We start from the raw sequence: 15221 nt of genomic DNA, 5'->3' as shown, positions 1-15221 counted from the left end.
ACGTTGACTACGACCAGAGGAGAAGTCTGCAAGCCATGCGTGGAGATTTTTATGGATACCATAGGAGGAGAGTTTGGTGAGCAGAGCTGGGTGCCAGACCTTATCGAAGGCACGTGATATGTCAAGGGAGACAGCTCTGATTTCCTGTTTGGCATTGAGGACCTCCATCCATTGTAGATACAGCAGAAGCAACATGTCCAGAGTAGAATGACCTGGTCTGAATCCAAATTGATTACGACGCTCTTTCTGTTCTTGTGAACTTTCAACACGAGAAACTGTTTTATACCCTTCCCCAGATCTATGTGTCCTCACAATTCTATCACGGAGTTCTACGGACAGTTCCTTGGACTTCATGGTAGAGTTTCTGCTCTGACATGCACTGTCAACTGTGTGACCTCATGTCGAAATGTGTATTCTTTTGTAGGAATTCCGTAGGAACATAAATCATGTCTAATCAATTTGAATTGGGCACAGGTGGACTCCAAACAAGTTGTAGAGACATTTCAAGGATGATCAAAGAAAATTAGATGCACCTGAGCTCAATTTGAAGTGTCATAGCAAAGGGTTTGAAAACGTATCGACTCGAGACATTTCAGCTTTTCATTGTTAATTATTTTGTGAAAAAGTATATTGAAAAAAAAATCCACTTTGACATTAAGGGGTATCAGGTGAAGATCAGTGACAAAAAAAATCTCAGTTTAATCAATTTTTAATTCAGGCTGCAATATAACAAAATGGGGAAAAGTCTAGGGGTGTGAATACTTTCTGAATACACTGTATAAGGAGAGGAAAAACACAGAGGGACGAACAGGAAGACAAGGATCTATCTACTCACTCGATCATCACTAATTTGGTTAACTACAAGGTGGCTTATTTTAACCATTATGAGGTCACTTACCAATTAATTAAGCCTCTTTTGCCCCTTCAGCCATTTTTGTTATAATATGTGCACATACATAATATACCCTTTTGGTAAAAGGCTCAAAATATATCCAAATTGCAGGGAAAGTATCAGGGAACCCACTGTTGTAAATGCAAATTAAAAAGAACGAGAACTGCCACTTTAAAACTGCTGGCAGTGATGACCGGTTTACTCGCACCCACTTTTGATACAACCCCACTTTTGAGACAACCCCACTTTTGATACAACCCCACTTTTGATACAACCCAACTTTTGATACAACCCCACTTTTGATACAACCCCACTTTCATTGGACATGCTTTGACACAACCCCCTTGGATACAACCCCGACACACACACATACACACACACACACGCGCATACACACACACACACATCCTCCCTACCCCCACCCACACCCCTGCCCCCAAACACACACACACACACACACACACACACCAACTCCCGCCCCCCCCCCCCTCCGCCTGCACACACACTTCCATCCACCCCCACACATCCCCCCTACACACACACACACCCCACCCCCAACACACACACACACACACCCCACCCCCAACACGCACACACACACACACACACACACACACACACACACACACACACACACACACATCTCGTTTTTTCATTTCTGTCCCTCACAATTCTATCCCTCTCTTTCATTCACAGACACGCACACGCACACACACACACACACACACACACACACCACCCCCAACACACACACACACACACACACACACACACACCCCTCCACATATACACACACACACACCCCTCCACACATACACACACACACACACACACACATCCAACCCCCCCTCCTCCACACACACACCCCAACCACCCCACCCCCCAACATACACAAATATCCACCCCCCCCCCCCTACACACACCCACACACACATCCACACACACGCACATCCCCACATCCACACACACACCCACACACATCCACACACATGCACATCCACACATACACACACACACACACACACACACACACAAACCCAAACACACGCACACATACCCCCACCCCCCCCCCCCCCCACCCCTAACACACACACACACACACACACACACACACACCAACCCCCCACCCCCCCACACACACACGCACACACATTCCCCCTACCCCCCACCCACATACACACACATAAACACATGCACACATCCCCCCACCCCCACCCCCAACACACACACACACACACACACGTATCCCCCCACCCCTAACACAAACACATGCACACATCCCCCCTCCCCCCACACATACACACACATCCAACCCCCCCTCCTCCACACGCACACCCCACCCCCCCCCCCCACCCCAACATGCACACATATCCCCCCCCCCCCCACACACACACCCACAAACACATCCACACACATGCACATCCCCACATCCGCACACATGCACATCCCCACACACACAAACACATCCCCACATGCATACACACACAAACACACACACACACATACACACATCCACAGACCCCCCCCCCCCACCCCCACACACATACACACCCTCCCCCAACCACACACACACACACACACCCACACAAACACACGCACACATACCCCCACCCCCCATCCCTAACACACACACACACACACACACACACCAACCCCCCCACCCCCCACACACACACACACACATCCCTCCCCCCCCCCCCCCAAACCCACACCCACACACACATCCACACATGTCAATCTATGCACTGATTGCAGAAAAAGCCATTTAAAAAGAAAATTAACCTGAAATTGCAGAGACAGAATTATTTATTTTATCTGAGAAGCCAACCGATTCTTCTTCTTCTTTAGTGGCCCAAAACTTTGTGTGAAATGCGATCGAGTTAAAAAAAAGTCAGAATTTGACCAAATCTGTTTCATTCGTTTGTTAATGTGCCTCACCTATTAGTGGGGCAACTTAGCATAACAATTGTTCATTTTGTGAGGAAAGTGAGGAATTTTGTGAGGAATTATCATATGATGAAAATATCTGGATATTGGGCCATCTCAGATTCAGAGATTTGATTTTTGCAAGATTTCGATTCGATTGGGATCGAAGAGAACACCTTCTTCGTCTTCTGTACAGTGAAGTTGCCAGCCCTGAATTCTCTGGCTACATCTGGGTGCTTCATTGGGAGTGCAACCATGTCCCTCAAGTGAACAGGGACCCACCTGGCATAGTGTGTGTGGTCTAAGGCATGGAACCGTGGGACCAGTTCCATCAGGGCATCAAGGTACATCGTGAATGAAGCCTGCCGCAGAGAACGCACGTAGACCAGTACCAACATCTCTAGTTCCAGCACAGTTGCCCAGTACTGAAAGTTGGGAATGTCTTCTCCTCTCTGGTGACACGAGTCTTCAAACTCAGGCAGGTCTTCTGCATCATCAGCATATGTCATACAGTGGCGTTCATACGCACGGTGTTGCAGGATGTGCAGTGCCGCTGCAGTGATTTGATGAGCTCTTCTTGTGCGGGTGACGTGGGCAGCTCGCAGGAAGGAGTCGGCCGTCCCTGCCGTTGCAATCTCAGCTTGAAAATTTGCAAAATCTGCAAATCTTGCAAAAATCATATCTCTGAATCTGAGATGGCCCAATATCCAGATCTTTTCATAATATGATAGTCTACTACTGTGCCAAATTTGGTGCTTTCCTCACAAATGCACAATTGTTATGCTATATTTAGCTTAGCTGCAGGACTGTATTGACAAATCTGCAATTGGAATTTCATTTGAGGTTGAAATGACCGCGGGAGATCGTGTGATAGTGATCATGTCCGGGAAGGACATCTTCTTCTTCAGTAGCTCATAACTTTCAGTGAAATGCGATCGAGTTTAAAAAAGTCAGAATTTGACCAAATCTGTTTCATTCGTTTGTTAATATGCCTCACCTATTGATAAATCTGCAATTGGAATTTCATTTGAGGTTGAAATGACCGCGGGAGATTGCGTTATCGTGAGCACGTTCTGGAAGGACAAATCGGTGTGTTTCTTCTTCTTTCAACAATAAAGACTTATAGCTTCGAGAACGTGCATCCAATCATCTTTAAATTTTGCACACTTGTTCCGCTTGATGAGAGCTACATTGCTTTAAAAATTCAAGTCGATCTATGCAGTGGTTCAAGAGTTACAAGCTTTTTAAAATTTAACTTCCATTATTTATTGCGGCCAAACCATGTGACTTATCAAAACGTCTCAAGTAACATTGAAACATCCCCCCATGAGGAAGATTTGTGTAAAGCTTCCACTCGATATCTCCACAAATTATGGAGGTGATACCATTTCTAGTTTGAGCTTTAAAACGTCATAACTCTGAAACCATGTGTCGGATGACATCGTTCTCGCTGACGTTTTTGTTTGTCATGGGTATGCGAATACGTTTGCTAAGGTTGGGCTCGATCTGTTCAGCCATTGCGGAGAAAAAGGGGTTTTTGTGTTTTTTTCACGAAAAACAAGATGGCGACCGAACTATGTGACGTATGACTTCGAAATTTTTTGCAATCTGAGTTGTTTTTTAAATAAGCATCTGGGAAAACAATCCCATTTTCGGGGGAGAAAATTTTTTGTTTGACGAATTCTAACCTCTTAACGTTAGCATTTTTAATATACTCGATACACATGTCTTTTGTTCCCATTGAAGAGTTCTTTAGAATGAGCCATTCCTCAAATTTTTCCATTGAGCCGTTTAGGAGATACAGAGGGGCAAATTTGGATGTGTTTTACAAGATGGCGCCCATACCACGTGACCTATGACGTCATAATTAGCAATATAAAATTCTACCAGCCGAGACGACCATTTGAGGAAAATTTCCTGTCAATCCGACCAGCGGTTGCTGAGAACATTAATTATGAAATTTTCGGAGGTGCAAAATAGGGCGGAAGAATAATAATAAGAAGAAAATCTCTAGAAGTAATAATAGGTTTCCTCTCCATTTCATGGAGAGTAAACCTAATTAATGAAAAGTACTATCAAATGTATATAACATGTCATTGTGAATGAGTATCTTAATAAACTAGATGGTATTCATAGAATACTTACCCTGCGCAGTTAACTTGGTGTGAGCCAACTCTTCTATTTTTGAACATTTCTTTTTTTTTGATCCAATATGGCTGCCAGACCACGTGAGCGATGACATCATAATTTTATATTCTCCAAATAATTGTTGCACAGATTATGCTCAATAAATTTCAAACTGATCAGACGAAGCGTTGTCCCTGTCGAATTATGACATCATAATTATGGCACCAATGATGTCATCGTTAACAACACCTATTTCCCATATGGAGTTATTTACAATGAGACACGTTTCAATTTTTAAAATGCTGACATGGCACACACTTTACTTCACTGAAATGCAGACACAAATGTTATATTTTCGTCAAAAATCGTCAAAATTGCGCCAAATCTGTTTTGCTTGTGTGTTAATATACCTCTGCGATTGATAAATCTGAAATCAGAATTGTATTTGAGGTCAAAATGACCCCGTGAGTTCGCTCCGTACTTTGCCTGCTCGTCATGTGCAATGTGAAAATTAAATCCATGCCACTCTAGCAGACTCTTCTTCTTCATGCAATAACAACTTCTAGCTTCCAGACCGTACATCCAATCATCTTGGAATTTTGCACACTTGTTACATTTCATTACCTCTACTATAATATAAAGTTTCATGTCGATCAATGAAGCGGTTGAAGAGTTATAAATTTTTTAATATTTTCGTTTAATTATTTAAATCTGCCAAACCACGTGACCTATCGCAAATTCCAAAAGGTAATTTTAGTAGACTGATATGCTGAACACAGCTGTGAAGTTCCCCCTCGAGAGAATCAAAAATGAGGGAGGAGCTAGGTTTTAAAAGTTTATGTTTAAAAACGTCATAACTCATAACTCTGAAACCATGTGACAGATCATGCTCACTGACTTTTTGTTCGTCATGGGTATGCGATTGTGCCTGCAAAGTTTGGCCTCAATCGTTTTGGAGGAAATTGGATTTTAGTGGTTTTTCAGGCTTTTCACTCAAAACAATATGGCGGCCGAACCTAGTGACCTACGACGTCATTTTAATTTTATTTCTGCATCAATGTATACCAAGAAGATGCTCAAGAAATTTCATCCTGATTGGATAAAGTTTTTTACTTGTCGAATTATGACGTCATAATGGCGTAACCTATGACGTCATCATTCACATATGTTATTCCACATGGAGAGTTCTTTGCAATGAGTCCTGTCTCAATTATTTCTGTGTAGCGTTTTTTGAGATATAGAGGTGCAAAGTTTTTGGGTTTTTCTAGGATGGCGCCCGTACCACGTGACCTGTGACCTCACAATTATCATTAAATTATTCTACAGGAGGAGGCCCTCCTATGGTGAAAATTTCATGTCAATCGGACCAACAGTTGCCGAGAAAATGAATTTTTAAAATGCAGACAAGGCACACACTTTACTTTCCTGAAATGCAGACACGTACGAACCCGAATGCTTTACCCTGAATTTCGCTTCGTGAGCGTAGGGTAATTACCGTGAGTCAATTGTGAACCACAATTCATTATTTCATAAACTATAATGAGGTTAGTCTCACTAACTCGGCTTTCATTGGTTGATCTCTTGGTTCAAATGAAAACCCCAAACTACAAACAGGCCGACTCAAAGTTAAGTTTTAAACACCAAGTTTCGTGAAGCTCTTGGTGTTTTCTTTTACCCAGTTTGTCAGTTTAACACAGTGAGTCATTTATATATTGTGGCGGGCACAAGGGGTAATAATTCGGCGCACCAGTGGGTGGCGCGAGCGCCCAGGCGGGGACCGATGGTACATGCCCCGCCCTTCGACCGATCGGCCACGCCCGGGGACTAGGCGTGGCCTCGGCACATATATGCGGGCTCTGAGCTCGAGCCCGCTCAGTGGTGCAGTTCGAGCTTTCGAAATAAAGACTCTTTTCGGTTTAACCAACGCGTTGTGGCCTACCTCTTTGGCAAGCAGGTTGTGTGCGCAGCACCACACTTCACTGGTGACCCTGATTGGTTCAGCCGTCGCTGACCACCGAACGCGCCATGGCCACCAACGCTGTCGCAGTAAAACTCCTAGAGTTTTGGGAAGCACAGGCCGATGTGTGGTTCGTGCAGGCCGAAGCGCAATTTCAGCTTCGAGGCATAACGGTGGACGAGACCCGTTACTACCACGTGGTCACCGCCCTCGGGCCCGGCACTGCCGCCCGAGTCGTGTCCATCCTGCGGCACCCACCGGTCGACTACAAGTACGGGGCGCTCAAACGTCTCCTCATCGCCACGTTCGGCCTCACGGAGATCGAAAGGGCCGACCGCCTCCTGGACCTTCCCGAACTCGGCGACACACGACCATCCATGCCGATGGATTTTATGCTGTCGCTGCTGGGTGACCAAGCCCCGGATTTCTTATTCCGGGCACTTTTCCTACGCCAGCTACCTCTACAGGTACGCCTCGCGCTGGCCGGTTCCAAAATAGGGGAACCCCACGCCCTGGCCGTAGAGGCCGACAATTTCTTCGCGGCTTGCGACACGCGGTCGAGTTACCGTGCTGCCATCGTGGATCCCAGGGCAGAGGCTACAGCGTCCCTCGTGGCTGCTGCCGTGCCCCACCCACCACTACTGCCGCCGAGAACACCACGGCCACTGCGGCTGCCGCGGCTGCCGCCGCCGCAACCCTGGTGCTATTTCCACACCAGGTTCGGCCACAAGGCTAAGAAGTGTTGCCCGCCATGCTTGTTTGACAAGTCGGGAAACGACCGGGCCGTTGCTCGTTAGCGGCCCTGAGCGTCGGCCATTCCGGCAGCCTCCTATTCATCACGGACACCTTGTCCGGGCGCCATTTCTTCTGCGATACAGGAGCGCAAGTAAGCGTCATCCCCGCCTCCACATCCGACAAGCGAACCGCAGGCCGGGGCCCCGCATTGCTAGCCGCCAACGGTACACCCATCCGCACGTTCGGGAAGTGCTGCCTCTCCCTGCGGTTCGGAGGGCAGCGCTTTCAATGGTCGTTCGTGACCGCCAGCGTGCCAATGGCATTGCTTGGTGCGGACTTCCTATGTGCGAATGGGTTGTTGGTCGACCTGAAGCGCAGATGGCTCGTCCAGGCCGAAACCTTTAGCTCGCTCGCTTGTTCGCTGAGCAGCTCATTGAGTGGCTCACTGAGCGGCTCACCGAGCGGCTTGCTGGAAGGTTCCGTCCCGGCGAGTTTGGTTTGCACGCTCCCGGCAGCGGACGACTTTACCCGCCTCCTCGCCAGTTTCCCGACCCTCACGCGGCCCTCCTTCTCAGCGGTGGCCGTTAAACACGGGGTGGAGCACCACATCCCCTCGGTCGGGCCGCCGGTCTATGCTTGGGCATGCCGGCTCGAGCCCACGAAGCTCGCCGTGGCGAAAGCGGCTTTCACCATGCTAGAGCGGCTGGGGATCGCACGGTGCTCCAACAGCGCTTGGGCTTCTCCGCTGCACATTGTGCTGAATCCCGGCAGGGGATGGCGGCCGTGCGGGGACTACCGCCAGCTCAATAATGCCACCACCCCCAACCGCTACCCGGTCCCACACATTCAGGACTTTTCCGCCCGGTTGGCCAACACGACCGTGTTTTCTAAGGTGGACCTCATCCGGGGCTACCATCAGGTCCCCGTCCAACCGGACGACGTCCCGAAGACGGCCGTCATCACCCCTTTCGGCCTCTTCAAATTCCTACGGATGCCCTTCGGGTTGAAGAATGCGGCCCAGGCGTTCCAGCGGCTTATGGATAGCGTCTTGCGCGACTTACCTTTCCTGTTTGTCTACCTGGACGACATCCTAGTCGCGAGCGCGTCCCGGGAGGAGCACCTGCTCCACCTCCGCATGCTTTTCGAATGCTGGGGCCTGCATGGCCTAATCATCAACCCTGCTAAGTGCCGTTTCGGCGTCGCCACCATCGACTTCTTGGGGCACCGCATCACCGAGCACGGGGCCGTCCCTTTACCGGCCAAGGTGGAGGTGGTCAGGGATTTCCCGTGGCCCCGCACGATAAAGGGGCTCCAGGAGTTCCTGGGCATGGTAAACTTTTACCACCGCTTCGTGCCCCACATCGCCCGGCTCCTCCGCCCCTTGCACGAGGCCCTTCGGGGCAAGCCGGGCAAAGGTGACATCGCATGGTCGGAGCCGATTGCCGCGGCGTTCGCGGGCGCAAAGCTGGCTCTGGCCGACGCCACCATGCTGGCGCACCCGTCGCCCTATGCACCGATCGCCCTCACCACCGACGCGTCGGACTACGCGGTGGGCGCGGTGCACGAGCAATGGGTGCGTTGTGCTTGGCAACCGCTGGCGTTTTTTAGCCGGCAGCTTTGCCCGCACAAACGCCGGTACAGCACCTTCGACCGCGAGCTGCTCGGGCTCCACCTGGCGGTCCGACACTTCCGCCACCTGCTGGAGGGCCACCCGTTCATGGCCTTCGTTGACCACAAGCCCCTTGTGTTCACGATGGCCAAGGTCGCCGAGCCATGGTCGGCACGGCAGCAGCGCCACCTCTCTGTCATGTCCGAGTGCACGACGGACATCCGTCACGTGGCGGGTAAGGACAACCCGGTGGCGGATTGCCTTTCCTGGTCCGTCGTGCATGCAGTCCACCTCGGGGTCGACTATGCCCGGATGGCGGAGGCCCAGACCGCCGACCCCGGCGTCCAGGCCTTGCGGACCGCCATCATGGGCCTCCGCGTCACCGAGGTGCCGTTCGATGCCGCGGGCACGGCCCTACTATGCGACGTCTCCCTCGGCCGGCCTCGCCTCATCGTGCCCGCTGGCTGGCAGCGCCCAGTGTTCGACGCCATCCATGGCCCGTCCCACCCTGGCGCGAAGGCATCCCAGAAACTCGTCGGGGCGAAGTTCGTCTGGCATGGCCTCAGGAAGGACGTCCGTGACTGGGCCAGGACGTGCCTCGTGTGCCAGCGTGCAAAGGTCCACCGCCACACCCAGGCACCGTTGACCCGTTTACGGTGCCCGAGCGGCGGTTCGACCACGTGCACGTCGACTTGGTGGGACCTATGCCCCCCTCGCGAGGGTTCACCCACCTCCTCACCATGGTCGACCGCACCACGCGGTGGCCGGAGGTCGTCCCATTGTCGGCGACGTCTGCGGCTGAGGTGGCGCAAGCCTTTATCGCCACTTGGGTTGCCCGGTTCGGTGCCCCCTCGGACATCTCGTCCGACCGCGGCCCCCAGTTCACCTCGAAGCTCTGGGCCGCGGTGGCGCAAGGGCTCGGGGTGAAGCTACACCTACCACGGCCTACCACCCCCAGGCCAATGGCCTGTGCGAGCGCTTTCATCGCTCCATGAAGGCCACGCTCCGGGCCAGCCTTCGCGACAGCGGCTGGGTCGACAGGCTCCCCTGGGTCCTGCTGGGCCTCAGGACGGCGCCCAAGGACGACCTGCGCGCGTCCTCGGCAGAGCTGGTCTTCGGGCAACCACTGTGGGTACCGGGTGAATTTATCCCGACTCCACGGCTCCTTGGTCTGCGGCGCAACAGCGCTCCGCCCTTCAGGAGACCGCCCGGAGGTTCGACCCGGTGCCAACGGCACACCACGGTTGCCCGCCTTCCCACGTCGCCCCAGAGCTTCGCACGGCAAAGTACGTGTTCATCCGGCACGACGCCCACCGGGCACCGCTACGGCCCCCGTACGACGGGCCCTTCCGCGTGCTGGAGACCGGGGTCAAATTTTTCACGGTCGACATCGGCGGTGCCCCGGATCGCATTTCCGTGGACCGCCTCAAGCCAGCCCACCTCAATCTGGACCACCCCCCGCCAGCAGCTCTGCCTCTGCGTCGAGGCCGCCCCCCGGCGGTCGGACCCCCGGCACCCCCCAGCCCCGCCGGCCCGCTACCCCCCAGCCCTGCACCCATCGCCAGGGGGTGTTTTGGCCGGGTCATCCGGCTTCCCCGCAAACTCACCCTTCAGGTGCGCGGGAATTCTGGGGGGGGGGGGGGCGCGTGTGGCGGGCACAAGGGGTACTAATTCCACGCACCAGTGGGTGGCGCGAGCGCCCAGGCGGGGACCGATGGTACATGCCCCGCCCTTCGACCGATCGGCCACGCCCGGGGACTAGGCGTGGCCTCGGCACATATATGCGGGCTCTAAGCTCGAGCCCGCTCAGTGCTGCAGTTCGAGCTTTCGAAATAAAGACTCTTTTGGTTTTAACAAACGCGTTGTGGCCTACCTCTCTGGCAAGTAAGTTGTGTGCGCAGCACCACACTTCAACATCAAGTTATAGAGAGTGTTATGATGTAATACTTAACCACGTCACCCTCGCCCCCCTCTTCTCCACGCACTCTCTCACTATTCTTCATTGGATGATTTTCTGCAGATAACAACAGGAAGTCAAGAGACACAAAAACCATCTTAGAAGTGTTCCTGCTTGTTGCTATTTGCATCATTGTATTTTTACTTCTGGTTGGTGTGGTCGTCCTGACAGTTGTACTCAGGTATGATTAAAAAAAAACCTTTGGATTCCATTTCGTAAGACTAAGCTCGACACACTATGATGTAAAGTTCGTTAAGACATTAGTTTGATGAAACAGGACAGTGTGCAGAGAAATCCCAAAGATGTCAGGATATCTCACCGAACATATTGTTATATGGAAAGAGGAGGGGATGTCGGAGGGGGTCCATAGCTAGATTGTATTAAGAATAGCATGGACCATGTGATCGCATCGGTTAGATTACTCTTGTATTAGCTATTTGTGTGTAAGTAAGTCATCTTGTAATAGGTACACTGATAAGGCAGTGAACGTCCCTTATAGAGCAGCATGGAGTAAGATTGTATCGTGTAAAACCTCCTGTTATCAGACGAGGTCAGGTGAGGACTTGAGAGCAAAAGTCACATGGAAAGAGCTTCGTGCATTTCAAAGGAACCATCATGAACTGTTTGGCCAGTAAGTGCAAGCCATGGTGGAGAGTTTGGCTGCAGAGCGCTGGAGAGGGGCAAAATACTTCTTATAGGGGCCTCCCTGCAGGGGGGTGGGGGGGGGTGGATAACCCGGAAGATTGTGACACCAAAGACCACAGGTTCCAATGACGTTGTTGGGTGTCCAATGACAGGACCCACTTCCCAGAGTTTACGAGAGCTGTAGCCATGCTTGCGGGCGCCAGTTGGACATTGGATTTCAAGAGAAAAACATCTCTCTTGTGTCTCCATTTTGTTTGCTTCATTGGCCAGACAAGGAGGACTGAGCTGGATACTTGGACACCACCTCCAAATTCCTCACCTCCACTTTGTCGCCATTCACCACACCCACCCGATACGCCAACAACCTGCATACCACCAACTTCCTGCCTGCTCAGGCCCTCACCTGCCCTTTTTTTTGTGTGTGAGTCTGGTAATCGGCGCCATCAGAGGTTTGGCTTTACTTCCATTGTAAGTTTACGTGTCCAATCATCCCTATTCGTGCCTGTCTACAGTTTGGTTTCTTTCGTCATATTTATAGCATCCAGTCAACCCTCATCTTCCATATTCATCTTTGTTAAAAAAAGAAAACCATTGGAATTTTAAGAAACTTTTTCCCACATTTTGCCTTTCGCATGCGTTTCACCACCAGTGGTGAAAGTTGGCTTTGGCTTTGTTTGGGTGAACCTTGAGGAATCCAAGTAAACTTGGGGAATCTTAGCAAAGTAACAGGGAACATGAAACTTGGCTTTGGCTTTGTTTGGGTGAACCTTGAGGAATCCAAGTAAACTTGGGGAATCTTAGCAAAGTAACAGGGAACATGAAACTTGGCTTTGGCTTTGTTTGGGTGAACTTGAGGAATCCAAGTAAACTTGGGGAATCCTAGCAAAGTAACACGGAACACACTGTAAACACTGTTTCGGGATCAGTGGAGGCCTATTTAAGATCTCGGGTCAGATCGGTCTGTGTTAACGAACGGCTCTGAAGAGACAATGTTTTTCAAACATTCATGAAATGAACCAGTCGATTGAAAGCTATCAATCAACCATGTGAATCTGAGAGCTTAATTTTATTAATCACAATCAAATTGTTTGGAAACACAAACCTGACTGTCTTTGCCTGGTTTTGTTCAAACAGACGTCACACTCTCCAGCACAGACAGATGAGTGGAGACAGACAAACACAGCAAAGACTGAAAACATATGAGGAAAACGTCTCTCATGTGGAGCTGCTTCCTACGGAGCCTTCAGTCGTAGCTGCGGACTCACTCACACAACCATCCAACATTGACCACATGAACCCAGAGTACTTCTTGTTTCGAAATGAAGGATGACACGTATGTGTTGTACATAACGTGAAACGAAGGCACTGCAAGAATAAGAAAGTTTCATTTCGGTTATGGTGTTGTCCAAGACTTTCTGTTGGTTTCAAATTTGCCAAAGTAGCCTTTATCTACTATTATACCACAATAGAAATACATTTTGGAGAATCATTTTCTTACACTGTAATACAAAGCTCTTACCTGTCACATTCCTCATGAATGATAAACATTAACCTTCCTGGTCCTGACAATGTCTGCTTCAGATATCGTGATTCTTTGTTGTCATAAAGAGGGGGGAAGATGGGATGTGCTGGAGGATTGGAAGACATGCAGAAGGGGAATACCTTGTTTTCCCAAAAGGGATGTATAACAGGCGGCCCACCGTTGGTTCAATTGTACATGTGGTTGTGATTTGGATTTTTAAACATCATAAACATTTTCAGTGTTCACAAAACACGACTTCAGAACACAAGAGAATACTCATTATTCAATTCCTAGACATTGCACAACATTCTGCTCTGCCTTGCTCTGCTTAAAATTATACAAAAAGATCAAAATGAACATTTTATTGTGAATGAGGCCGAATTGTCTTGGATTTTGATATTGCGGAACAACATGCACAAATAGATGGAGTTATTTCTTCGTTTGATGCACAAGTCATTACGCGGTCGCTCCGGGGGCAAGAGGATTTGGTTTTCTTTCACAACCACAACACCCACTCCCTCCAAGAGGGGACAGTGGTTAAACCACTTGCACTGTTCAATGTGTGGATGCGAAAATTGCGTCATCTCCGCACACTCACAAGGAGGGAGCAGCGAGATTTATTTAATGTCAATGACCTGACCCTGGAGATCCCACACACGAATGCCAAATTTAGTGGAGGTCGGCCAATCAGTTTTTGATTCCATAAGGAACAGACAGACATTGCCTTATTTTATAAAGTAGGATAGCAAATGCAAATATTGACAGACATTGCCTTATTTTATAAAGTAGGATAGCAAATACAAATATTGACAGACATTGCCTTATTTTATAAAGTAGGATAGCAAATACAAATATTGACAAACATCGCCTTATTTTATAAAGTAGGATAGTAAATACAAATATTGACAAACATTGCATTATTTTATAAAGTAGGATAGTAAATACAAATATTGACAAACATCGCCTTATTTTATAAAGTAGGATAGTAAATACAAATATTGACAAACATTGCATTATTCTATAAAGTAGGATAGCAAATACAAATATTGACAGACATTGCCTTATTTTATAAAGTAGGATAGTAAATACAAATATTGACAGACATTGCCTTATTTTATAAAGTAGAATAGTAAATGCAGATATTGACATACATTGCCTTATCTTATAAAGTAGGATAGCAAATACAAATATTGACAGACATTGCCTTATTTTATAAAGTAGGATAGTAAATACAAATATTGACAAACATTGCATTATTCTATAAAGTTGGATAGTAAATACAAATATTGACAAACATTGCCTTATTTTATAAAGTAGGATAGTAAATACAAATATTGACAGACATTGCCTTATTTTATAAAGTAGGATAGCAAATACAAATATTGACAGACATTGCCTTATTTTATAAAGTAGGATAGTAAATACAAATATTGACAGGCATTGCCTTATTTTATAAAGTAGGATAGTAAATACAAATATTGACAGACATTGCCTTATTTTATAAAGTAGGATACTAAATACAAATATTGACAGACATTGCCTTATTTTATAAAGTAGGATAGTAAATACAAATATTGACAGACATTGCCTTATTTTATAAAGTAGGATAGCAAATACAAATATTGACAAACATCGCCTTATTTTATAAAGTAGGATAGCAAATACAAATATTGACAAACATTGCCTTATTTTATAAAGTAGGATAGCAAATACAAATATTGACAGACATTGCCTTATTTTATAAAGTAGGATAGCAAATACAAATATTGACAAACATTGCCTTATTTTATAAAGTAGGATAGTAAATACAAATATTGACAGACATTGCCTTATTTTATAAAGTAGGATAGC

At 48.3% G+C, this 15221-nt stretch overlaps 1 protein-coding gene across 1 annotated transcript in view; it reads left to right on the top strand.

Annotated features, from left to right (window-relative positions):
* The window catches only part of LOC137422081 (ciliary neurotrophic factor receptor subunit alpha-like), a 234202-nt gene extending 220785 nt beyond the window's left edge, over window positions 1–13417 (top strand). Inside the window, exons 12-13 of the mRNA XM_078772912.1 lie at window positions 11267–11384; window positions 12983–13417. Coding sequence (XP_078629038.1) covers window positions 11267–11384; window positions 12983–13178 — 314 coding nt within the window. The 3' untranslated portion in view covers window positions 13179–13417. The remainder of the gene's footprint in view (window positions 1–11266; window positions 11385–12982) is intronic.
* The last annotated feature ends 1804 nt before the right edge of the window (window positions 13418–15221 follow it).

The sequence above is a fragment of the Myxine glutinosa genome, chromosome 2 (genome assembly GCF_964187855.1).
Source record: "Myxine glutinosa chromosome 2, kmMyxGlut1.1, whole genome shotgun sequence".
Classification (NCBI taxonomy): domain Eukaryota; kingdom Metazoa; phylum Chordata; class Myxini; order Myxiniformes; family Myxinidae; genus Myxine; species Myxine glutinosa.
This window is presented reverse-complemented; position numbering and strand designations above follow the sequence as displayed.